Source organism: Meriones unguiculatus, chromosome 17 (assembly GCF_030254825.1).
Source record: "Meriones unguiculatus strain TT.TT164.6M chromosome 17, Bangor_MerUng_6.1, whole genome shotgun sequence".
Lineage (NCBI taxonomy): Eukaryota > Metazoa > Chordata > Mammalia > Rodentia > Muridae > Meriones > Meriones unguiculatus.
Genome location: NC_083364.1, coordinates 34,906,970 through 34,933,255, shown reverse-complemented (window position 1 = coordinate 34,933,255; position 26,286 = coordinate 34,906,970). Strand labels below are relative to the sequence as shown.

The following is a 26,286-nucleotide window of genomic DNA, read 5'->3' as shown; positions in this document are numbered from 1 at the left end:
TTGTGCTCATTCTGTCACACCTATCTGTGACCCTAGTCTCTGCCTCGTCTCTCAGTTGTAGTCTCTGAGCTCTGGAGTGCTGATGTCCCGCTGTCGAACCGGCGTCTCCTACTCTTCAGTTGTCAGCCTCAGTACCTCACTGTTTTAGGCCCCCAGCACCTCCGATCCTATATCCTGTTTCTTTGTGACGGTTTAAGTTCTTTTAATAAAATGAAAATATATGTTTTAAAGAGAAAATTCTTAAGACTCAAACTAGGATGTTAAAGTTGGCATTTGCTACAAGTATATATCCTAAAATAACCCACAGAATATAATCCAGTTGCTGGCATTTCAGTAGATTCCTAAGAAAATGGGTAAAGGAACAATTAGTACAACCAGATCTGAAACAAAGTTTGTAATTGATTTTTGACTACAAAAAAGCAGTCAGCTTCTACAAAACAGTAAACAGCAGTGAAATATAATTATAATGTGAACATTTGGTCTGGCAGCCTTTGCTGTTGGTTAAATGTCTGGTGCTTGTCAAGGAAAGGTATTTAGTCTAGTGCTCTCCCACCCCCCAAAAAAGCACAGCTGTCTTTTCCCTGGAATCATTAAGACCAACACTGCTGTTTACACACTTACAGTCTTCTAAATTATTTAAGTAAGCACATTGCATCTTCAGAGTGAGTAAGTGGTGCAGACCATCCCCAAAGCCTGCAGATCTAAACTATGGACACATCTGCAGACCTGTTTTTTTTTTTTTTTTCTTGTCTTAATTTTGATATCAAAACAAACTAATTTTGGAATTAGTAAGATTTGTGATGTAGAAAATCTTTGGACTTTTGCATGTGTGGGAACCTTCTCTCTGAAGCTGAGAACCCTGTCTCCTCCCCTCATTCTGATCCACCACCCAGATGCCAGCTGGTGGGGAGTGGCAGCATTGCACAGGAGAGGACTCTCAGGGCTCAGCCCCACTCCACCAGCATCTGGGTCCCTCTAACCTTACGGTACAAGTGACCAACAGTGACCACCCATGGGGTGGGTTCAGGGCTGATCGCAACCCTTCATGACGAAGAACCATTTCAGCAAAGCAACCATCATTCGTTCACAGAAACAGTGATATAAAAAAAGAAATCAGCAGACCAGGTATAAAACTAACAGAAAAAAACAAAACAAAACAAAACAAAACAAAAAACAACTAACAGCATCCCGTGTCTCCAACCGTGTGCACTGTTCTTGGTAGTAATTGACCAGCATCTTCTGCTTTAATATAAAATACTTTTATCCCGTTAATAAAAATGCTGTTTTGACTGTAAGTCACATACATTGAGATGATTAGGAAGCCATCTTGTTCAGGTACTCTGTGCCAAATGCTCATAAGGCTGCCAAGCATGGAGGAGTTCAGAATAGAACTGAGGTTGCTTGCTTTAAGCCAGACTTGGGAGTTTTCAAATTAAAACCATAAGAAAGAAGGGCAGGAGGGGTTCCTGGAGCCCCGAAGGTACTGAAACTTGTTTGGTGATAATTTAGGGACAGAATTGCCCTGAGAAGGTGTTTTGTTTTTTTAAATTTTATAATTAGTTTATTTACTTTACAGCCCGGGGGTGCCCCCTCCGTCCTCTCTTCTTCCCCTCCTTCCCCCACTCCTTGCCCTTTTCCCCAGTGAAGGAGAGCCCCCTTCCCCAACGTATCAACACTCGCCAGCACATCAAGTCACACCAGAGCTGCACACATCTTCATCCCCTGAGGCCCGGCAAGGCAGCCCTGCTGGGGGGAAGTGTTCCCAAAACAGGCAATAGAGTCCATGTTAGAAACAACCCCTATCCACTTGCCAGGTGCCCCATATGAAGACCAAGCCTCTCGTCAGATACATGTGTGCAGGGGGCCTAGCTCTAGATCTTGCTACATCAGACAGAGGGCTGATATCTAAAATATACAAAGGACTTAAGAAATTAAACACCAACAAATCAAATGATCTAGTTAAAAATAGGGTGCAGAGCCAAAGGGAGAATTCACAACAGAAGAATATCAAATGGCTGAGAAGCTCTTAAAGAAATGTTCAGTGCCTTAGTCATCAGGGAAATGCAAATCAAAACAACCCTGAGATTTCACCTTATACCCATCAGAATGGCTAAGATCAAAATCTCAAGTGACAACACATGCTGGAGAGGATGTGGAGAAAGAAGAACCCTCCACCATTGTTGGTGGGAGTGCAAACTTGTGCATCCTCTCTGGAAATCAATGTGGCGCTTTTTCAGAAAACTGGAAATAGTTCTACCTCAAGACCCAGCTATACCACTCCTGGGCATATACGCAAAAGATGCCCCACCATTCATTAAGGACATTTGCTCAACTATGCTCATAGCGGCTTTCTTCGTAATAGTCAGAAACTGGAAACAAGCAAGATGCCCCTCAGCCGAAGAATGGATACAGAAATTACGGTACATTTTCACAATGGAATACTACTCAGCCATTAAAGACAGAGCGCTGAGAAGTTTTAAGAACACCTGACCTGAGCACTTACTGCCTCAGGTCCAGGTGACACAGCACCCCGTCAGCTGCCACAGAGCGGTGATCTCTGAACGAGCGTTCCCGATTCACCGCAGCCACAGGTGAGGTGTCCAGCGGCTGCTCTGCTTCTGGGGCCGTTGCTCCTGCCTGCGACCATTGAGTTCGCTCTGGGTGGCACCGGTGGTGGCCCGTTTTCTTTTACTGCGCATGTTCTTCTCGTGCCTCTTGGCAAGTACCGTGGTGTGGCAACCACCCACAAAGGGCTTTCCCCGTGTGCCTTCCCTCATGGACTTGGAGCTGAGGCGTGCAGTTGAAGGCTTTGTCGTCCATGTGACATGCACAATCTTTCATCGCTGTGAACCCTTTTGTGTTCTTTTAAGTCAGGGGCAGAGAAAGATGACTTCCTGTACACCTCACAGCTGTATAGGCCTTATTCCAGGTGGGCCTGGGTGTGAAACCTTTTGTACACGTTTCATAAAGAAATGGCCCGTCTACTGTGTGGAATTTTGCATACCCCTCAATCTGCCTTGTTAGAAAATGTCTTACCGGGTGCCTGGAGGACAGCCTGCTCCTGACGGTGACCATAGAGCACATATTTAGAAGATGCCACAGGCATCTATTGTCCAGCCTGGAGTCTGTTCGTTTTTCATCTTACTAATTTCATCATTAAATGTTAAAGGATTGAAGCTCCTGGGACCCTAGATCTTTGGCTTCTGTGGTCTGCTTGGATTCTCCTCGCTCCTCAGCTCTTTCAAAATTTCTTTTTGGACCCCGAGCATAGTGTTACTTGCTATCTTGACTTGGAGTGTCATCTAAATCTCCGTTTCTTCACCATTAGCATTCTGAGCATCTTCAATGGGGCAGTTTAATTGGATCCCATACTTGGACCATTATTTTCATCTGGCTGTCATCCCTCTGAGAACAGAGTTCATGTGAAAACTGGGTTCTAAGAATCTGGCCCTGTGATATCATCAACATCCTCCTTCAGGGAAATCTGTGCTGTGTACATGTAGTTCTGGATCTCTTCAGATATATCAGAATGAAGGAAGCCAGTAGCTAACTGAAGAACTACCCACCTCAGAAACAGTGTTTGATGGTCATCGTTGTCAGAGTCTATGCTTTCAGACATACTAATAAAAAAACTCCATCAACAATCAGGCTGCTTTCTTACTGCCTTCAATATCAGGTTCTTCAGCTCAGAATCACTGTGATCCAGGGCAGGCCAGCTCTGCAGCCTGGTTCAGCCACAGACACGTGGTGTGGGGCCTGCATTCAGGCTCACTCGGGCCAGGGTAGAATGGGTGTGGGGCCAGGGTGGACGGCAGGGTTCTGGGTTTTTAGTTTTTTGTGTTTTTAGTTTGGGACGGGGCAAGATGTGGGAATTGTGCATGTCACTGATGGTAGCAGCTGTCCTGCGCGAACACAGGATGTCCGGTTAGCTGCAGGTACCTTGACTACTGCCCTCCCAGACTAGACCATTTTTAAAGTTCACTTCATTGTACTTTTTTTTTTTTGTGGTGTAATTTTCTTTTATTGAGATAAAATTCACTTAATGTACAGTATGTATTTTAAAATGATTTTTAGTATAGTCACAGTGTTGGACGTCACTACCTTGGTCTAATGCCAAGGTATTTCCCTGTTCCCCAAAGAAGCCTTCTGTCTGCTGCTTCCAACTTTCCTCTGTCTTGTATATCCTAAGCTGATTTCTTTTTCTGTGGATTGTCTCTTCTGAATATTTCTTTCTTTCTTTTTTTTTCTTTTTTGGTTTTTTGAGACAGGGTTTCTCTGTGCAGCCTTATTTGTCCAGGACTTGCTTTGTAGACCAGTCTGGCCTCGAACTCACAGAGATCCTCCCTGAGTGCTGGGGTTACAGGCATGCGCCACCGCGCTTGGCTATATTTCTTTCTTTTTTTTTTTTAACCTTTTAAATTTTATTAATTTTAAATGTAGGAGTGCTCTGCCTGCATGCACACCTGCACACCAATAGAGGACATCAGATCCCAGTGTAAATGGTCTTGAGCCACCATGTGGTTTCTGGGAATAGAACTCAGGACTTCTGGAAGAACAGCCAGTGTTCCTAACTGCTGAGCCATCACACCAGCCCCTGAATATTTCTTATAAATGGGATCATGAGTCATTTAGCCAATTAAGACTGGCTGCTTTCACTTGAAATAATGCATGTTTATACTTTTGAGACAGTCTCATTTTGTTGTCTAGGCTAGTTTAAAACCCCCATGCTGGTGATTCTCCTGCCTCAGCCTCTTAGAGCTAGTTAATAGGCCCTGCCTTGCCTAGTAGAATTCTCCTTTGCATGGAGCTTAATGATATAATCTGGGCAATAAAGAAGTTACAGTGTGTTCGGTAAAGCTACAGATTCCTGAAATGCTACATCCAGTTTTCTCCCACTGGCTCGCAGGTCTCTTGTTGCCTCTGCAGTGGCCCTGTGTGGCTGGCTGCTTTCTAAGAGCAACACAGTGATCGCCATTCTGCTTGGTGGGAATGTCTTTATTTCTCCTTCCTAATCTAGAAACAACCCGTTCTTTTGCAGCAATAAAAGTATCTTTTTCTGTGCAAATCCTTTGCTGCCTCTCTCCTTTTCCTTCCCAGCCACCTCTTGGCTTCTTACAAATCGAAACAGAAGCCAGTAGCAGTCAGAAAGCTCGCCGACAAGGAGGTAGACTTTCTGCCGAGCAGTTCCCATGCACCTACGGCTGCTTTGCTGAGGTGTTTTGTGTGGTGTGTCTTGATAGAAGCTGCTTGTAGGTTCATACCATTGCTATGCATTACACAGATGAAGAAATGCACTCTTGTTAAGGTTACTGTCACCTAGACCCACTTAGATGGCATTAGGATTTGAATCTGAATAGATTGAGCTGAAAATCCTGCTCTAATCATGCTACACTGTTAGTGTCTCCTTTTAATTTAATTATTTTTGATATTTAATTTGTTGAGTAGTGTTACCTATATGGAACAGAATTCAAAGGCAAAAGAGGTGTACCCAGTGACAGTTGCTTATTGCCCGACTCCTTTGCTAAAGAGTACTCTGACCAAGCTTCTTACAAGTTTTTGCAGAAATTTTCTAAGCATGCAAAAGGATATACATATATTTTATTGCAATGGATTATTTCCATTTCAATAAAAACATTAGCATTTTAAAAAATCTGATTTTTCCTTGTGTATTTTGGGTGCTACCATTTGTTGCCTCTTGTAGAGCTGTCTTTGTCTTTGGTGCTTGGGTTGAGTTCGAGCCTGTTGCATCCTAGGCAGTATCTACAGCTAAGCCACACTGCTGGCTGTGTCCATTCTGTGTATCTTCTTCTATCGCATGCATATGTCACACTCGTGTCATGTGGATGAATCACAATGAAGACACATGAGGGAGGGAGGGAAGCCAGGAAAGGCTGGGACAGGCTCGGTTCTAAGGCTTTAATCAATGCCTGAAACAGGCGTTGGAGAAGAAATCCTTTTTTTCTAGTGGTTTCCAATCTGACAGCGTGACATTGAGCGCATGACTAACCTATAGTTCCAGTTCATGCCCCTTTACTCCAGCACACCGCAGTGTTTACATTCAGTTATGTTTCCATTGCACTGCTGCCTGCTCGCTCCCTCTTTCCTCAGGAGCATAGTTGTTTTTTTTCCTCTCTCTCTTTCTCTCTCTCTCTCTCTCTCTCTCTCTCTCTCTCTCTCTCTCTCTCTTGTGCCAGGAACTGAACACAGGGCTTTTCACATGGGTAAGTGCTCTGCCACTGAGCTCTCTCCTGGCCCCACTTCTAGGAGATGTAATAAATACTTACAAGCTTAACTTATGGATCTAAATTTGACTTGAAAAAAAGGTGGTGTGTTGTTATCACACAGCCTCTAGGTCCTAAAAGGTCAACCTTTTGGCATAACTCTTCTCGTGAGTTTACTGTGTAAGGCAAAGGAAAATTTCTTTCAGTAATTTCTGTCTAGTAGGCTAACCCATGTACCAACCGCTTACGCTTGTCCAACTAAGACACTTACAAACCGTATTCTTCTCATCGCATCCTTTTTCTTTTTCAGCTTGTGAAACTTTGTATCGCGATGATTGATACCGGCAAAGCCTTTTGTCTTGCAAATAAACAGTTCATGAATGGGATTCGAGACCTGGCCCAGTATTCTAGCAATGATGCTGTGGTTGAGGTTGGTATCACTAAAACTACAGGTAAAGTGATGAGCGCAGCAGAGCATCATGCGATTATACATGAATTTAATGTACTGATGGTTATAGCAAACTTAAAACCAGAGTAGAAGAGCTGCCAGCCCTGGGAGCCATCTTCTGTAATTTTGTTTGGTTTTGTTTTTTGTTTTGAGACAGAGTTTCTCTGTGTAACTCTGGCTGTCCTGCAACTTGCTTTGTAGCCGAGGCTGGTCTTGAACTCACAGAGATCTGCCTGCCTCTGCCTCTTGAGTACTGGGATTAAAGGCATGCGCCTCTGCCCACCTAGCCTGCACTTGTGTTTTTTCAGGCATCTGTACATTAAATTTTGACTTGTACTGTGCGTATTTCGCACCACTGCCCTAACCCTGCTTTACGGTATTCCAGTTTGCGTTCAGATTGTGAGCTGGCGTAGCTGCCGGTGGTCAGCAGTAGCTGAGTGTGTGAGAGCAGAGCGTTAGCATGCCAAGAGCAGGGCCCGACTGTGTGTTTGGGAACCGAGTAGCTTCCCGTTAGCCTGTTGTCCTGGATTAGCCAGGATCTCTCTATATTCTGTAGTGTTGCTGATGTTTCTTTCATGCTGAGAACTAGAAAGTGAAGAAACAGTTTGATCCATAGTTGCTCACAGGGCCGCATTATTGACACTAGTAGACTTGTAGCTTTGTACATATTGTGGCTGGGACAGTAATGATTCTTAGATTTTTCTAGGCCTCCGTATGTTGCCACATTAGACTTGTATAGACACGACCTCTCCAGAGCATGTCCAGTGAGCCTTTAGGATTATCCTTGCAAGTAAATGTTACCGCTGATGGGATAATTTGATTTTTCTATCAGAAATGCTAAAGTCATATTTTCCTGACTTATATTATTAGCTGGTAAGTGACCTGACTTTCTTTGTTTTGTTTTTCCTTACAGACAAGCTTGACCAAGTTTTCTGACAGTCTTCAAGAAATGATAAATTTCCATACAGTAAGTATTAGTAAGTAGGTGGTGCTGTGACTCTTGGTGCTCTTGAGCATTGGTCTTTTATGAGATGGCTGATTGGATGACTTGGTTGGTTTTTATAGTGGGCTGATATAAAATGCACCACGTGTGTATGGTGGTGAAGAAGGAAAGTTAATTTGCTTTATTTCCAATTCTATGCTGAGTTTATTATGAGCCATGGGTAAAGGGTTACTTACTGGTTTATTTTATGGAGGGTTTACCAGTGGTTACATCACTAAATAAAATGATACCCTATCTTCCGTAATAAGCTTAATATCATACAATAATACCCATTAAAGATTTTTTTCCACCTGGAGTTTGTGCATTTTGGTTTTGTTTTGTTTTGGCCCAGGGAGGGGGTGGGGGTGGGGTGGGGTTGGATTGCTCCTATTATAGCCAAAGTTATATACTAGTTTTCATTTTAGCTGTAGTTGGCCGTTTCAAAAACTGGCATGCGCCATCCTCTCCTTAAAAAAAAAGACGTATTTATTTTTATTCGTATTTCATGTGTACAAGTGTTTTGCCTACATGTATGTGCATGCCAGGTACCTATAGCAGCCAGAAGAAGGTATCAGATCCCCCTGGAACTGTGGTTGCAGATGGCTGTAAACCCCCGTGTGGGGCTGGGAACCAAACCTGGGTCCAGTGCTCTTAACCACTGAGCCAGCCCTCTCGTCCCAGGAAACATCCTCACATAGTAGTCTGACTTCCTAGTGTAATTTCTACGGACCTAAGAGCTATTTTGGCTTTAGCTTGTAGTTGGTGATCACGTAAGTGGTTGCTTGTCTTGATGTGTCCAGGCTCACGGAAGGAGGTTGTTTCTTACGTTACAGAAGGTTAGAACATATCTATATATGTGTCTCTTTACATATCTGCCCTTTGGTATGAAATAGTCACTTGGAGTTGAAGTACTTTATGAATCGTTGTTACCATTGATTTGCTTAAGTGCTTTTTGAGATAAGAAGGTTTAAGTTGAGGGAGATAATTTTGAACTGCTGTATTTGTCTTTTGGGTGTAGTGTGGTGCAGAATCAGCACTGAAATAGATCTGGTTTAGAGTGTGAAAATAGTGTTTGTGTGAGGCACATACTGTGGTAATGATATTTTAAATTTATATTGATATATGAAATTATTTATTTAGTAAATAAAACAGCATATTAGCTCACTTTAGTCAGTCTAGCATTACTTGCATGTATGATTAGAAAGATATTTTCAAAAAAGCTTTTGAGACTCTGTAGACATATTCTTCATAAAAAGATTTAATATGTGCATTTAGTTTCATTTGCTTTCATAAGTTTTTCAATAACTAAAAATAAGAAAGAATGGAGGTTTAAGAAGTAACAGCTGACATAGAGATCAGTTTACTGTAATAGAATTATCTAGCACAGGGCACTGATGCTGAGGAACCAGCTGTGTACACTTTCATTGTTAGAAAAAGTGTGAGAAGCTGGGCGTGGTGGCGCATGTCTGTCTGGGAGGCAGAGACAGGTGGGTTTCTGTGAGTTCGAGGCCAGCTTGGTCTTCAAAGGGAGTCCAGGATAGCCAAGGTTACACAAAGAAACCCCGTCTCAAACAAACAAACAAACAAACAGAAACAAACAAATAAAAACAAAAGAAAAAAGAAAAAGTGTGAGAAATAAGTGTCACAGTGATATCATTGTGACAAGCAGTGATAATGAATAGTCACTAAAATACTTGATAGTTTTGGATAATTCAAAATGGAGACACAGAGAAATGAGGGGTATGGCTTTGCTAGAGGAATAATTCCTCTCTTAACTCTGAAAGTTAGCAGAGGATGTTGTCTGTATAGTATCACAATAGAGCCCAGTCGCCAGAAACCCCAGTTATTTCAAGTGGTTTACAGCTTTAAAGGTTCTTATATAACAGAGCCATCTATCACTTGTGTGTAGCTGACAGTACCTCATGGTATTTGACAATCATTCCAGTACTTAGCAACTTAGAAACACTTTGGCTTATTGGGCAGGATGTGAAGCGGCCAGCTTGCCTCTGCTCTTGGTTCTGGCGGGTGGCTTGTCTGTGACTAGCCGGGTCAACGTGTCTGGTGCTAAGACTGGCTGGAGTCGGCTGGTGTCCAGCACCTATTATTTCTTGAGACCAAGGTCTAGAAGTCACGTTGTTTCCCCTTGTCCTGAAATCTTCTGATCAAAGCAAGAATCACAGCGAGGTCAAATTCAAGAGAAGCAAAGTGAGTCTAACTCTTATGACAGTCTTCTGCAGGCCTGGGAGAGTTGACCATGGGGATACAGTCTATCGCAGTTTCACACACCTAAGATGTGGTGTTTGTCTGTCTGTATGTTGGGAAACTTTCTGTAGTAAACTGGGCTCGTTTCTCTTTTTTCTTTGCAAGTGGCTGCCAGTTGAAGCGGGCTTCTTTGTTAGCAGTGGTAGCTCGTGTCCACTTCCCCCTCTAAGCGCTAGAACCCCATCTGCCTCGACCTGTGCAGGCCCTGCGCGCGTTGCCATGCACGCCTCTCTGAGTTCGTGTATAGCCAGAGATCCTGATTCCTAAATGGCGCTCCCTGGCGCAGCAGCAGCAGCTCCTGTGTGCCTCAGCCCCGGTTCCAGATCTGCATCTTCAGACAAGCCAGCAGCCAGTTTAAACACCACTCTCAGACGCCGCTATGGCTCGCAGGCCAGATTTAGTCCCTTACTTTTATTTTTTTATTTATTTTCATGTCAGATTTTTATTGGAACACAGCTTTAGTCATTTCTTTGAGTATTGTATTCGTGACAAGGTTGAGTAATCGTAAGAGTGCATATCTCCTAGGAGCGAAACACGTACTAATGTATAGCCCTTTACAGGGGAAGTGTGCTGACTTCTGCTCTCATGGGCCTCTTAATTTTTGCCCATTTCTAGGGCCGTGAAAGCCTCCAAAGAGGCTACTTTCTGTATTAGTGGACATCAGTCCACTAATTTAGCTGCCGTTGGTAAGTTCTCCGTGAAGTCAGTTACGAGCCAGGTTGCAAACCAACCTAGTTAAGGTCAGACAGACTCTTTGGTAGTAAGGACTAGGAATCCAGAAATGTGTGGCCCGTCAGTCAGTTGGTTGGTTGGTTGATCGGTCTGTCGGTCAGTCAGTCAGTCAGTCTGTCTGTCTTTTTTGTAAAGCCCCTCAGACCATCCTAATCTGCAGTTCAGTGTGAGTACTGAAGCCTTTAGAAAAATGTAGATTTTGATCCTTTTTCCACTTCACCTTTTCCTTCTCTCTTCTCCCATCTCCTTCTCCTCCTCCCTTCCCCTCTTCCCTTCCCTTGCCTTTCCTTTTCCCATTGTCCTCTTTCCTTTCCCCTCTAATTTCCCTTTCCTTCCCTTCTTTCCCGTCAGGGTCTCAGATAGCGCAGGCTGGCTCAGAGCTCACTGTGCACCCAGGCTGTCTTTCATTTGTGGTCTTTCTCTTCTGCTTTCTGTTCACTGTTGGCTTATGGATCCGCTCTTACATGCTGGGCAGTGATTCTGTGTTTCTAATAAGGCCTTAATGGTGGTGTGCTCTTAGGCAGATCAGGCTAGCCTAGAACTCGTGGCCCTTCGGTCTCAGCCTCTCAGATGCTGGGATTTCAGGTGTGTACCATCATGCCTAGCCCTCTGCAAACGATTCAATTTTAATACCTAACCCAGTAGAGAACCATTGCCTGAAGAGAGAGGGTCTATAGACACAGATTAGCATGGGCAGAGGATGTAGAAAAAGTGGAACAAAGAAAAACATTTGCTTACCTATTGGAACGTGTAATAGTCAGTCTTCATTGTCCGTTGACGTTGAGCCCCGAGGAGGAGCTACTCTGCTGGAGCGTCTGAAAAGGCATTTCTGGATTTAACCAAAAAAGGAGGACACACCCTGAATGGAGGTTCTGGGCTGAGAAGAGAGGCACAAGCCAACTGAGCACCAGCGTTTGACCTTCCCTGCTTTCTGATCACAATGTACCTCACCCCGCTGCCACCAGTGAGAGCTACTCTCATTGCCATGGCTGTGAGCAGACTATCAACCTGTCCTTCCTCAGTCACCTTAGTCAGTCACAGTGATGAGAAACATTCCCAAGACAGGAACTGGTACTAAGAAGCGGGGCTGTTGCTGTGATGAATCTGGCTGGTAGGTTTTAGAACTGTTTGCAGGAAGGGGTATGGGAGCATTTGGAACTTCAGGTTAGAGAAACCCTTACAAGCAGAACCTAATGCGCTGTTCACAGCACTGCTAGGAATGTGGACGTTGAAGACAGCTCATAAGATTTCAGAGGGTATCAAGGACTCAACTGATATCAGAGGGTATCAACTGAGCTAGAAGCCATTACATTCTGGAAAGCAATCCTGTTGTACTCTGCCCATGACCTGAGAACTAGGTCCTTGGAGGAGGACATTTCAAGACAACACAGCATTCAGATTACTGCGTCTTGGTTACGACTCATTGTTTTCATCTAAGTTTACAGTGAGAGAGGTCACAGATAGAATGGAAAAGTAAGAAGAACATGTAATTTGGTGAGGAATGTAGTAAATTTAAAGTCCTGGACAACCAGGGTGTGGAGAAAGCCCTGTGATTGTCACAGAGATTTAGCTCCGTTCAGGGTGTCCTGACACCTCCTACTGGGACAATAGTTGAAGAGCCTTAAGGACCAGACACCCCCCCCCCCAGACTCCATACAGCAGAAAAAAGAGAAAGACAACTGAGACCACCCATGAAGGGCTTCTTTGCTTGAAAACAACCTTTTCAGGAAGTGTTTGTTTCCCAAGGTTCAACCATTAAGGTATATATGCAGAGAGAGGGCCAACTGTGGCAGGAGGGGGCCTGACTGCACGTTGAGCTGGAAGCAGAGCTTGCTGACATTGTCCACCTGGTGCTGGCTCTGCTAGTGTGTAAAAATATAAGGTCAAGGGGTCTTGCAAGGGTCTAGAAAACTGCTGAAGTAAGGTGGGATCCCATGCAAGGAAGTCCTTTATGAGTGAACCCTAAGCTACAGAGGAGGCCCCAGGATGTTGGAGGTGCCAGGACCCTGATGGATCAGTAGGAAAAAGTTTCAGGGACCAGGTAGAGTTGATCAGAGAGAGGACAGGGGGAGAAGGGCTGCCCAAGGCCATTAGAGCCTAAAAGATGTCAAGAGCCCTAGATGTTGTACGTGTAGCTGTAGAATTTTCTGCTTCCTCAACAGAATTCTGGTGTGATCCTTCCTTGCTAGGTCCCCATTTCTTCATTCTAGAGTGAGAATGCTTGTGTCATTACATATTGGAAGTAGTTAGCTTCTTTATTAATTTTATGATGCCTCAGAGTTAAGACACACTTTGAGTCTTATGAGAGACACTGGGCTTCCGAACAGTGTTAGAACTGCCAAGTGTGAGGGGACTCTGGAAATTAGATGACTGCATTTCGCACGATGAGATGGCCAGGAGCCTGTGGTGGAATATGTTGGTTAAGAGTGACATGCTTGGGTGTAGTTGCTCCTCATAATCGGTGTGACAGGATCTAGAGTCCTGTAGTGGTCACTCCTGTGGGCACGCCTGTAAGGGTGGCTTAATTCAGGAGTGCAGGTCCTCTTGGAATGTGGATAGCACCATACCATGGACTGGGGCCCAGGAGCGATACAAAGGGAAAAGGAGAAACCGAGCTGAGCACCATGGTTTATCTTTCTCTGTTCCCAGACCAAAGATACAGTGTGACCAACTGTCTAGTGCTCCTGCTCTCACAGCTATGTCCTCTCTTCCCACCATGCCTTTCCTGTCACGGTGGAGCTGAAATAAACCCTCTTGAAGTTGGTTCTGTCAGTTATTTTATCACAATAACTGGAACGGAACTACTGAAGACTACAAGGAAGAGTCTTGTTGCTGTATTTCATAGCTCTTCCTATTATAGGCCTAATGAGACTGCTCAAAAGAGTCAGTGACCCTACAGGGTCAAAAGCCGTTCGTCACCCTGCACTCACTATGGAGTCTCGAAAGGGCAATAATGGTTTTGTGTCCAGTACAATCCTCAGGTAGGAGTGGTGTGGTCCCTGGGTAATAGAAATCGTAAAGGTTTTAGAACGCCTTGGCTCAGAGGCACGACTCCTAAGTTAGTGGCAGGAACGGGAAGCAGGGCTGATGCTGCCTGTGGATCTGGAGCCTGTCCCCCTGCCCCCGCCTTTCTGAAGTGATTTGTCTGCCATCTGTGACGTGCATCTCAGCTTTCATCTTTTCTTGAGCACAGCAGAGAGAAGCTGCTTCAATGGGAAAATAGCTTGAGTGAGAGCACCGATTTCCAAGTCCTATCTACTGTAGTTTAGCAGGATTGTTCCATAATTAGTAGAAAACATGACATTTTGTTGGTTATTTGTCTTACATGATCGCTTGCAGCAACAGTGTTAAAGTCTAGAAATGGAAGTGAGCCTTAGTTTCTCTTGGTGGCCACGGTAGCTGTTTACTTCTAGCACAGGAAAAGAAACGTGGGCCTTAGCAAGCACCGGCAAATAGGAGACAGCTTTTATTCAGTTGCGTATGCGTGAGCAGCCTGGTCATCACTGTGAAGGACGAGATACAATACCTCGGCTAGGTATGCGCAGCGGTGCGCGCCTGTAACACCAGCGTGCGATGGTGTGTCTATAACACGGCACTTGGGAGGTTGAGGGAGGAAACCCGCATGCCTGAAGGCAGCCTGGGCAGCGTAATGGGTTTCCAACGAGCCTGGTCCACACAGTGAGGTCATGTTACAGAAAGACACAAAAAAAGTGAGATGAAGGAGTTCCTTATTATAGTTCTCTTGCTAATCAAATGCATATACAGTTTAATTTTGGGGATGAAGTATTTTAGAAAGTATGGATGGTTTGTTATAATTTTGAAGTATGTTTTTTCCTTTGGAGTACATTCAGTTTTTACAGTGAATAGTATACATATTCCATAATTATAATTTTTTCCCTCAGACATACTTTCTTTTGCTTCTTTGTAATTCCTTCTCTCTTCCTCAGTTCTTCTCATTCCTAGTCAGCTACTGATCTGCAGTCTTATAATTGATTAATTTGTTTTGTGGTGTTCTAGCTCTCACTCTTAGTTATTTTGACAGTCATATTGTGTATATAATACTTGTTTTTTTTTTATTGCCCAGTGACATTGCATTCTATGAATATATGCCATTTGTATAATCACTCATTTGTTGATGACTATATTATTTATTGCTGTATTATAATTAACCCTGAGCTTAGAGGCATAAGATAACTAATATCTGTTAACTCACAGTTTTCTGAGTTCAGAGTTTGGGAGAGGCTCAGTTGGATGGCTCTGGCTTGATGTCTTTCATGAGATGCGCCAGAGTATTAGAGCTGGGACCTCATCATTTAAAGTCCTCATACGAGCTGAGAGGATCCAATTCTAAGGTGCTTTAGTCAGATAACTTTTAGTCAGAGGCCCAAGTTCTTTACCAATGGCCCCTTCCCCCCCTTTAGTTTTTTGAGACAGGGTTTCTCTTTGTAGCTTGGCTGTGGTAGACTCACATTGTAGACCAGGCTGGCCTCAAACTCACAGTGCTCTGCCTGCCTCTGCCTCCTGAGTTCTGAGATTAAAGGTGTGACCCCAGAGCAAGGGCAAAGGAAATGTTAGTGCCTTTTATGATCTAGTCCAAGAAGTCCCATTGTTGCTTCTGTTATTCCTGTTCGGAAGAAGCCAGTGAGAGCGCCCACACCACTGCGTAGGGCCTGCTCTTTAAGCAAAAAAGTTACACCTGTCTCCGTCAGCAGTGTGTGAGTTGCAGTTGTGTCACACACTCCTCAGTGTGTTTATTAAAGTTGCTGGGTTGGGGGCTTCACTCCTTGGCCTTTTGGCTAAGACCTGGTATAAATGCAATGGTTTTAACTTGCTTTTTCTTCATTTCTTTTTTGGTGAAATGTTATCTTTGGTACTTTAAAGAACCCTCATCAAATGGCACGAAGGCGTACCGCGTCCATGTGTTTTGTTATTTTTAAATTTTCATGAATGGAAATTGATTTCTTGGGGCATATAGCTTTAGAGGTTTTGATAGTGTGTGTGCTTGTGTCTTGACACTACAATCAAGGTAACATGGCAACTCCGTGAGCCTCCAGCCTCCGCAGGGCACCCTTCTGTTGTCCTTCCTCACTCATGTCAGCTCAGCCTTTCTCTTCTCCACTGGAAACTGCTGACTTGTTTTCTATTCCTATAGCCTTGCCTTTTCCTAAATGCCATATAAACCATAGCCTGTGAGGTGCTGTGAATATGATTTATTTATCTAGCCAAGTGCACTGAAATTCATCTGTTTGTATGCACTATGAGATGTTTCCTTTTATTACTGTCTTACTGTCTTTCTATTTCACGGTGAAGGGCATTTAAGCTGTTTCCATTTTTGGCGATTGTGAATACAGCTGCTGTGGAAGCTCACCTCTCGGTGATTCTCTGGGCCTAAGTCTTTCTGTAGGATAACTAGGAAGGAGCTTGACCTAATAGGAAATAGGGGTTTTAAATCACAAGTTTTATTTCTTAAACCTGCTAGGTATTGATTCCTCTTTAATGAGCTTTGGTAGATTTTGTGTTTAAAAAAAAAATGCTTCCTTTTCTGTTGAGATTATTGGCTTGTAATTGGTTCCTGACCACACACATTATCCTTTTAACATCTGCTTGTGGTAAGATTGTAGCCTGTCTCCTAAATATCCAAAACGCACACCTTTTTAACTCCCTTCTTATTGCTTTGGCAGTAACGTGTTCTTATGTAAGTATCCACCCTTCAGACAGTAGAAAAGGAGACATGTATTGAGCCTACCACAAGAGCATCATGGGAGTGGCATTTAAATGTAAGCTGTCTCAAGAGACAGTGGGCTGTTTAGAGCCATTCTTCAGAGCGGCCACCTTGCAGTTTCTGTACACAGTCCATTCCCTGTAAAGGAGGGCAGCCCCGACTGGCTGTGTTTGGTTCACAGCAGAGCCTGGGTTCACAGGGCAGCAGCTACTAGGCAGATAATTTTAACTGGCTGCATTCAGTTGCTCGGCCGACATCATGACTGCAGTTACTTGTGTTTTCTTGTGAGGGGTCCTTCCTTCCCTTCCTTCCCTTCCTTCCTTCCTTCCTTCCTTCCTTCCTTCCTTTCTTCCTTCCTTCCTTCCTTCCTTCCTCTCTCCCTCCCTCTCCCCTCCCTCCCCCCTCCTCATTCTGTTGTTTTGATTTTCGAGACAGGGTTTCTCTGTGTAGACCAGGCTAGCCTGGAACTCAGAGGGCCACTTACCTCTACCTGGCAAGTGCTGGGATTAAAGGCGTGTGCCACTGCCCACCCAGCTCAGGGATACTTTCTTGAGCCGTCTTATGAAAATTCCCCAGCAGGGGCCTGTTCTTGTTCTATTTTCTCGTCGCCACTTCCGCCATGCATTCACCAATTGATAATCTCAAAGAACCATGCTTTGGTCTTACTGATTTTTTTTTTCCTTTATCAATTTTCTATTTAGCTCCACTTTGATTTCTATAGTTTCTTTTCTTTTACTTACATTTGGCGTAATAGGATACAGGGGAAAAAAAAAACCACATCATTTTCTGGAAGTAAATTGGGCTGACATGGAGTATTTTACATTAGAATGATTCACAATGATTTCTTGTGTCTGTTTTGAGTATTGCCATCGGAGCCCCTCCCCCCGCCCCCGCTCACTCTAAGTCATTCTGAAAATTACAAAGGTATTAGGAGGGCACTGGAACACCAGAACAGAGTGCTGCTCTGAGGACTGAGGTTTTGTTCTTTCTGCTCACAGCTGCCCTTTGACCTGCAGGGCTGTGTAGTGCTCACAGGAAGGCAGTCCATCCATTGCTCATGTTTCCCACTGGAAACAGCAGCACTGCTTCTGTTTTTGGCTGGTGTGGAGAAAGAGAAGCTTGTGTTACTGTTGGGTTGTCTTCCGAAACCTGAACTGGAATGGAGGAAATTGGTTTCTTTTCTATAGAGAAGAGAAGCAAGTTATTTTTGAGACTGGTAGAACTGGCTTAACACTGCCTTCAATTTCTTTCATAACTTTGTTTCACAGTGTTCAATAAGAAATAGGATGTTACGAGAGTTGGGTGTTGGCGAGGTGAGGTAGTATTTGTTTTTATTTTCCTCCTAACGTCTTTATTTTTATCTTCTAGATCTTGTTTGACCAAACTCAGAGATCAATTAAGGCACAGCTTCAGAACTTTGTCAAAGAGTAAGTCAACTGTGGGGACAAGGGGGAAAATAACCAGCCAGTGTCTGCGGAGGCATGGCCTGGGGGTGGCTAAATATGCTCGAAGAAGGAAATTAGGGGCCTCAGGTTCTGAAAATACTGGCCTGTTTGCTTTGTGAGATGTGTTTCATTTATTCTGAGTTTGTAAGGGGATCAGATTCACCCTGACCATGTGTTTAAATCCAAAGCTCTTCTGGTTAGAATCCAGAAAGCATTTTAAATGCAGATAAAAAAGTAATTTAAAAGTCCAAAGGGTGTTTGAAGTACTTACTGTATTTGAAGGTAGGTTGTCTAGTCTTATTGTAATGTTTTCTTTGAAGAGAAGATAATGTAATAGATGAAAATGGGCCACAGAGGTGAATATGTTGTTACCTGTTCACATACAAAATAAAATAGAACTAGAAGTAAAACAAAACAAAACAAAACAAAAAAGACTAGAGAGATGGCTCAGAGGTTAAGAGCACTGGCTGCTCTTCCAGAGGTCCTGAGTTCAATTCCCAGCAACCACATGGTAACCCACAACCATCTATAATGAGAGCTGTATACATCGTAAATAAATAAATCTTAAAAAAAAAATTAAAAAAAGTTCATATTTTCCTTCCTTCTGATCCTAGTCAATTAGGTCTCATCAGGAGTGGCTTCTTCTGTGGTCTGGTAATGCTGCTTCCCCCTCAGGGGGAGGTAATTAAAGAGCAGGCCAATCAGTTCATGTCAGAGACAGTCCCTGTTCCTATTACAATGGAACCCACTTGGATACTGAACTGCCATGGGCTACATCTGTGCAGGGGTCTTAGGTTATCTTCATGCATGGTCCTTGGTTGGAGCATCAGTCTCAGGAAAGACCCCTTTGCTCAGATGTTTTGGTTCTGTTGCTCTCCTTGTGGAGTTCCTGTCCTCTCCAGATCTTACTGTTTCCCACCTCTTTCCTAAGATTCCCTGCACTCTGCCGAAAAGTTGTCCATAAGTCTCAGCACCTGCATTGATAGTCTGCAGGGCAGAGATTTTCAGAGGTCCTCTGTGTCAGCTCCTGACTTGTTCCCTCTTTTCTCCTTCTTCTAATGTCCATCCTCTTTGCCTTTCTGGATAGGGATTGAGCCCTATCAGTGGACTTGGGGAGGGGCATGCATGCAGTGGGTGGAGGAAGGGAAGGATTGGGATGGGAGGAGGGAGGGAACTACAGGGGGGATACAAAGTGAATAAAGTGTAATTAATAAAGAATTAAAAAAATAAAAAGAAATAAAAAAGTTAAGTTTAGAAAAACATTTTTTTTTCTACATTAGTAATCTGGTTTTCCTCCTATAATTTCCAACTGAGAGTTTATGAAATATCAGGTTAACTCTGGTGCAGTATTAAAAGGACATAGTACAGGAGCAGTGTGAAATGTCATTGCTGTGAGTAGTCAGGTTGGGGTTTGGGGTTTTTCCAGATAGTGCTGTGGATGGCACCCCCTGCCTTACCCGCTAGGCAAGGGCTCTGCCACTGATCTACAGTCCTAGTTCGTAGGTTAGAATTTATCTACAAAGATGTCACAGCTCTGTTTTTACAGATTACTTCATAATGCTTTCACTCTTAGAAAGTCTTCTTAGATCCGCACACACACATTTGTGGAATGTTTCAAATCAATTATGTTTCAAATCATTATATTTCTTAGATGTATTTGTCATAATTAAAATCCATTTGTCTTTAGCTTATTTCGTCAGCTTCTTAGTAGAAGTAGTGGCAAAGAGGCAGGATATGACTGCAGACTCCAAGAACCAGGGGCTTCATCTTTCTAGACTGTTTCAAGGTGTATCGTCAGCCTTTACGGGGTCCAGCTGTTTACAAATTTGTGTACATGTGTGTTTAAAGACTTTTTATTTTTATCAATTATGTGTTTTGACCTAGTAGTTCCCTCTAACAAGAAATAGATTTTTCTGCTTCCTGTTCCCCCCCTCCCCCCTTTTTATGTTTTGGTGTTTTCTGACAAAAATCCAGGCTGGCCTGGAGTCAACAACCTTCTTTCTGAGCCTCACTAGAGTTGTGATGCAGGAGTGTTGCCCCTGAGGTGGGCTTCTGAGAGTGTTTCTTAAAATCAAAAGTGTGTCTTAAAATACCTTGCAGATCCCTACAGTTTATCTGGAAGGTAAGTGACTGTTAATCTTTGGAAAGGCCATTCAAATCTGCATTTCTAGACACATTCTCTGTAGTAAGTCATTGCTGTTTAAAAAACAGTATCAAGGTGCATGTTTTGAATTTATCTTTAGAAAAATTCTGTGTTTCATTAATTTTATCATTACGTCCATTTTGCATTATACAGATTTAAGTAATGAAGCACTAGCTCACTTTATGAGGATCTGTTTTCACAGAGTGATAGGTACCCATAAGCCAAAATTAGAAAGCTAAAATGTGTTGGCTGCATATCTTTAATTCTAGCACTTGGGAGGCAGAGGCAGGTGGATTTCTGTGAGTTCTAGAACAGCCTGGTCTACAGAGTGAGTTCCAGTACAGCAAAGGCTACATGGAGAAACTCTGTCTCAAAAAACCACCTCCCTCCCCAAAATCTGAAATGGTCCAAAGCTGAAACTGTTTGAGCTCTTATCTTTGAGTTTCGGATTAAGTCAGTATTATAAGTACTCCCAAATTGCAAAAGTCCAGGCTTCCTGGGTAGCCAGGACTGGGGAAGGATATGTGCTTCAGCTGGGTTAACCGGTGACTGGCACTGTCTGGTGGGGCACATAAGGGAAGCAGCACTAGCTAAAGTCTCAGGGTTTTTACTTTTTCTAGAGTTTTGAAGAAAGTTTCACTAAATTTTTATTTTTTTAGAGATCTTAGAAAATTCAAAGATGCCAAGAAACAATTTGAAAAAGTCAGTGAAGAAAAGGAAAATGCGCTAGTGAAAAATGCCCAAGTTCAAAGAAACAAACAACATGAGGTTGAAGAGGCCACGAACATCCTCACAGCCACACGGAAGTGCTTCCGGCACATAGCCCTTGACTACGTCCTTCAGGTACCTCGTCTCCTCAGTCTTCCAGCAGCCGTTTTTACGTAGCAGGCTCCTTTGAGTGACTATACTAGAAAGAATAAAGGATGCTTTCTCTTTGAACTTACAATGAAAACACCATTTTAAATTTTTGTAATTTAATTTTTTTTTCTTTTTTTGAGGCAGCTCAGGCTGGCCTCAAACTCACTGTGTAGCCTAGGCTGGCCTCAACTTGATATCTGTCTTCCTGCCTCAGTCTTTACAGTGCTGGGCTATAGGTATACATTGTTGCCTCCAGTGGGAAACATGGCATTTTACGGAAAACTTTTACCTGTCTGTATTTTTTTGTGCACGCACGTGCATGCACACACACACGCACTTGCGTAGGTGGATATAGACGTTTCTGGTTCTGACTTCTTTCTCCTTTTTATTTGGTAATAATATCCTACAAATATTTCATTCTGTAACATTCCTACCTCAGTTTAATTGCTCTTTGATTACCAGGCTTAAATAGTGTCAGTGTTTACTAGCAACAGTGAAAATGTCTATCTTTTTTTTTTTTTTTCCAATTTTTCAATGCTTTTATTACTGTTTCTAAACATACACCCCAAACACCAGCTTCTCAGGAAACTCACCGTGAGAAACACTTTTCCTGGTGAGATACCTGCTCTCCTCTGCCTCCAGGCAGCACACGTGTGCTCCATATGTTCTCAGTGCAGCTTCACCAACTGCCGAAGGTTTCCGGAATTCATTGGCTGCTTTGGAAGATGAGGCCCAAAGTCCTTTTGAGGGATGACTCCCTCTGGAGGGCAGCACAGTGGCGGGCTGTACTGGGAGAGAGGCGTGTGAGATTGCCGTCCCAGGGCACGGGCCGCATTCGTGGGCAGATTCAGGGCTGTGAGCCTGAAGGCAGGCATTCTGCCAACCGAGCCTCAACCCTACCCCCGAAAAACCTAGACATTGTTGGTATTTCACTAAGTCATCCATAAAACACATAAATCCGTTACTCCAACATATATTCATGAGTGCTTGCTGTGTTCTGCCTGGGAACTCAGAATAAGATCCCAATCTCATGGAGCTTATACTTTAACTAGGGAAAAGACAGAGAAAGAAAACACAAAGTCAGCACTGGGGAGGGCAGAGGCAGGCAGATCTCTATGAGTTTGAGGCCAGTCTGATTTATGTAGTGAATTCCAGGACAGCCAGGGCTACATCGTAAAGCCGTGTCTAAACAAACAAACAAACACAAATAAAAATAGCCTTGAATGTTTTAGGTAAGTAGGATTAATATACTAGAAAGCAAGACAGTCACCTGTGAACGAAGGTAGTAGTTAGTTGAAAGCTCAGTACTGAGGAATAGTCCTAAGTCATGAGGGCAGAACATCCTGATGTGGAGGCATCTGTGGGACAGTGATGGGCGCTGGTGGAAGCTCAGGATAACAGGAGATGAGGCTCCAGAGGGTGGCACAGCCTCAGCACAGGGGGCCTTTGTGGGCATAGTAGGAGGTTGCCAGATTTGAGACTACCTGTGTGGAGAGGAGATTATAGGGATCCAAGAAGGGAAACAGAACCAGTCTAGAAAAGATAGGCGATGGTAAATGGTGATAATTAGTGCTGAGGCTGTGGTTGAACCTTGATGGTCAGGTAGATGAGGAGGGTAGAGGAAGATGGACGTGGCACAAGCTCAGGGTATCAAAATAGTTCCCTAACACAGTACTGAAATCTTGAGAACCAGTGTTTTCACTGAGCCTGAATGTGGTTAAGTATTCATTCGTATGCTTGTCATAACTCTTCTAGCCAAAAGAGGGTAGAGAGATGAAAAATACAAGCTTTGTTTTCCTTTTGTTTTGGGATCGTTAGGGACAAGCATGTTTAGAATCTTGTATTCTGAATTAGTTTTCAAAGTAATTCATGAATGACTAACCAAGTGTATCTTCCCTCAGATTAATGTGCTTCAATCAAAAAGGAGATCAGAAATCCTGAAATCAGTAAGATATTAATGAGATGCTATTCTCTGAGACTGTCTGTGCTTGTAGCCCTGTCGTATGGTACTCTGTCCAGCGCTCTTGGCTCTCTTAGCTCCCATTTCTATTTCCTGTGTCTTCTGCTTCAAGGTACAGCTGTTTGTGTGTCTTTTGCTGCCACGTGGCCTGGTTCACAAAGACAGACCCACTGTGTGCGCTCCAATCTCTGTTGTTCTAATGTAGTGTTTTATGTGGTCTAGTTATGGAATACTTTCTGAAAGTACCCACAGTGGGGGCTGGAACCGGGGAGGATATTTCAGAATGATTTTGAAACTTATCAAATGTGATTGTCACCTTGAATTTTCTCTCTATTTCTATTTGCTTTTAGAGTTTCTGTTGTAAAGGTTTATTTATCTGTGCTAGTTTGTGTATATGGGTGCTTTGTCTACACATACATCTGCACACCAGCAGACTGCCTCAGTAAGCTGCCATGTGGGTGCTGGGAACTGGGCTCAGGGCCTTCCAAAGAGGAGTGATGCTCTTAGCCGCCGAGCCGTTTCTCTAGCTCCAATTTTTTTCTTAAAAATATTTTTTAGATTTATTTGTTTTATATGTATGAGTGTTTTGTACCCACAGAGATCAGAAGAGGGCATCAGATCCGCCCAGAACTGGAGTTACAGATAGTTGTGGGCTCCCATGTGCATGCTGGGAACTGAACCCAGGTCCTCTGAAAGTTGCTCTTAACTGCTGAGCCATCTCTCCAGCCCTTGCTTTTAGAAATTGTCTACATAGTATCGTTCATGCTCCTCTATGGTTGTATGTGGTGTCTAGGCATTTAAAATGTTTGAGCTTGAGGTTTTGTCTCAGTCCTGTGGCTTGGAGAGTTCCCAGACTGATGATGGGGCCTCTTTATTATTTATTATTATTATTATTATTATTATTATTATTATTATTATTATTATTATTATTTTGGCCTGATCCTTATTTGCAGCCACAAAACTGGGTTCTTTTCTTTCTTCTTTGTTTTTTTTTTTTTTTTTTTTTTTTAAGATTTATTTATTACGTATATGGTGTTCTGCCTGTACGCCTGAAGAGGGCAGCAGGTCTCACTATAGATACTATAGATGGTTATGGTCCACCATGGGGTTGCTGGGAATTGAACTCAGGACCTCTGGAAGAACAACCAGTGCTCTTAACCTCTGAGCCATCTCTCCAGACCCTTCTTTGCTCTTTTTTTTTTTTTTTAATTTTTTTAATGTGTATTTAGTGTGACGGTGTCAGATCCCTTGAAATTGGCATTACAGACAGTTGTGAATTGCCATGTGGGTCCTGAGACTTGAACCCAGGTCCTTTGGAAGAGCAGATAGCGCTCTTAACCACGGAGCCATCTCTCCAGCCCCTCACCCCTTCTTTGGTCTTTTTGATCTGTGGTGACAGTGAGATTTTATTTGCTCTTTGACAAAGGAAGTGAGGAGGGTACACTGTGACATTGAGCGCTTTCTCATTGGAGAACCTTCAGGATAATTTCTCTGAGTTTATTTGCAGAAGTTTTGTTCCCAGTTGCTGCTCTTGAGTGGCTTAACCCTTTGTCTCCCCCTTGCCCTTTCCCAAAGCTTTGTGGTGTCTTACCAGGTAGCCGTATTGTACTTATTTGATACGAGGCGGCCTCCCTCCCTCCCTCCCTCCCCCACCCCATGTTTTACAGATTGCCAGCAATGTGGAGACAGTAATATCTTATCATGGCCTCTGTGGGCAGCTGGAACTCTGCCACCGAATATACTAGAAATAAAGGGCTGGTCGATGTATGTGTGGTTTGCAGCCCTGTGGTCTGCAAATTGCTCACTGTGTCCTTGTAATGAGGACCCATGGATGAGTGCATAATTGGTCATGTCTGTGTTCAGTAAAACTTTATATATGAACACAGATGTTTGAATTTCATATAATTTTCACATAAATTTTATGTGTTTCAAAAATTTTATTTCAGTCATTTAAAAAGTTAAAAACAATTGTCGGCTCATAAACCATTTAAAAACAGATGTATAATTTGCAGGTCCAAACTAGTCAGCCTTGAATATACTACTGATGATCATCTTTAATGGATATCTAAACATTTTTTTTCATGGTTTTGACATTAAAAACATTTCATTGTAGTGATCCGCCTAATAAAAGATCTGATTATTGCTTTATTTGCATTTATAGACAAGGGGTTACTTGTCTGTAAATAAGAGATACTGTATTTATTTACTTCTTTATGTGTTTGTGTCCCCCATGGTGGACATGTGGGGGTCAGAGGACAGCTTGTGGGAGTAGATTCTCTTTTTCCACCATGGGAGTAGGGCCAGGGTCTTGAGCTCAGGGTGTTGGGATCGGGGGCCATCTTTACTGGGCTGTCTTGCTATTCCCAGTCGAAGTTTTCAAATGTGGAAAAGGCTTTTTAAAATGCCACCAAAGTTTGAAGCTTATAAACTATTTTCACCAGTGGTGTGTAAGAAAAGCCATTTTTCTACTGATACTGCCAGCAGCAAACATTGTAGCTCTATCTTTTCACCTTGCCCAGTGGTGTGACAGGCAAAAAAAAAAAAAAAAAAAAAAGAGAGAGAGAGAGATACTTCATTATTGAGTTTGCATTTTGTTAGTACTGGGTTTGATCATTTTTCCTGTATATTTTTTTTGGCTACTTATGAGGCGTATATATGTATGTCCTTTTCCCCTTATTCTGCACTGTGTATTTCTTTTAGAGACATTTTATTCTCTTTGTATTTGCAATATTTTTGAAGCACTCAGGAAAAAAGCAATTCAGTTTAAAGTAGGTTTGATGCCTTAGGTTCTTGTGGAGTGATCTTGAATATGGTGAGGACTCAAGCTTTCTGATTCTAGCAATAGATCTGAAGCCCTTGTCTTCCTACCAGATGCTGTCCTTCATGTACGCACATCTGGCCTTCTTCCATCAAGGGTACGACCTGTTCAGTGAGCTCGGACCCTACATGAAGGATCTTGGAGCACAGGTAATCTTTTGAACTGGATTTCTTGACTCTGTACTGCTTGTTGACATTTATGTTCTCATAGACACTTATCACATGGGGAAACCTGGCTTCTTATCTCCTTAATAAGGAGCTGACACTGCAGCCCGTTCACATGTCGGTTGAATGTTGAACCAAAAAAATGAACTTAAAGGCAACAATGCCTGTCTTAAATACTGAACACGAGGGTCCTGAAAACCAAGACTTAAAGTAACCCTCCTGTGAGGTGTGGTCCACAGGGTCATCCTAGCCCTCAGGGGCTGAGGCATGAGATTTGCATGTGTCTGCCCTGTAGTATAAGTGGCAGGGTTTAGTGCTTTACTTCTTAAACTTGAATAATCCAGTCACTGTCCTAATTTGCTTTTACTTAAGATATTGCTCTTTTTTTTATTTTTGAAACATTATATTGGCTACTTGGGTAATGGAAGTCTAATGTCTTAGGATCCTAAAGCTCCCATGACCATTTGTTATTTATTATTTCACAAAGGCCATGCATTTTACTGCTGTCTTGGCCCGAGTCCCTTTCAGGCA

At 43.0% G+C, this 26,286-nt stretch overlaps 1 protein-coding gene across 5 annotated transcripts in view; it reads left to right on the top strand.

The window, feature by feature from the left end:
• Acap2 (ArfGAP with coiled-coil, ankyrin repeat and PH domains 2) overlaps window positions 1–26,286 on the top strand; it is a 113,376-nt gene that overhangs the window by 44,876 nt on the left and 42,214 nt on the right. For all 5 annotated transcript variants that reach the window (XR_009586952.1, XR_009586954.1, XM_021651226.2 and 2 more), the window contains exons 3-8: window positions 6,532–6,651; window positions 7,583–7,636; window positions 17,736–17,794; window positions 20,615–20,798; window positions 22,715–22,759; window positions 25,645–25,740. Coding sequence is in view for 3 of the 5 variants with exons in the window: in XM_021651226.2 (XP_021506901.1) it covers window positions 6,532–6,651; window positions 7,583–7,636; window positions 17,736–17,794; window positions 20,615–20,798; window positions 22,715–22,759; window positions 25,645–25,740 (558 nt within the window). In the remaining 2 variants the exon portion in view is untranslated. The remainder of the gene's footprint in view (window positions 1–6,531; window positions 6,652–7,582; window positions 7,637–17,735; window positions 17,795–20,614; window positions 20,799–22,714; window positions 22,760–25,644; window positions 25,741–26,286) is intronic.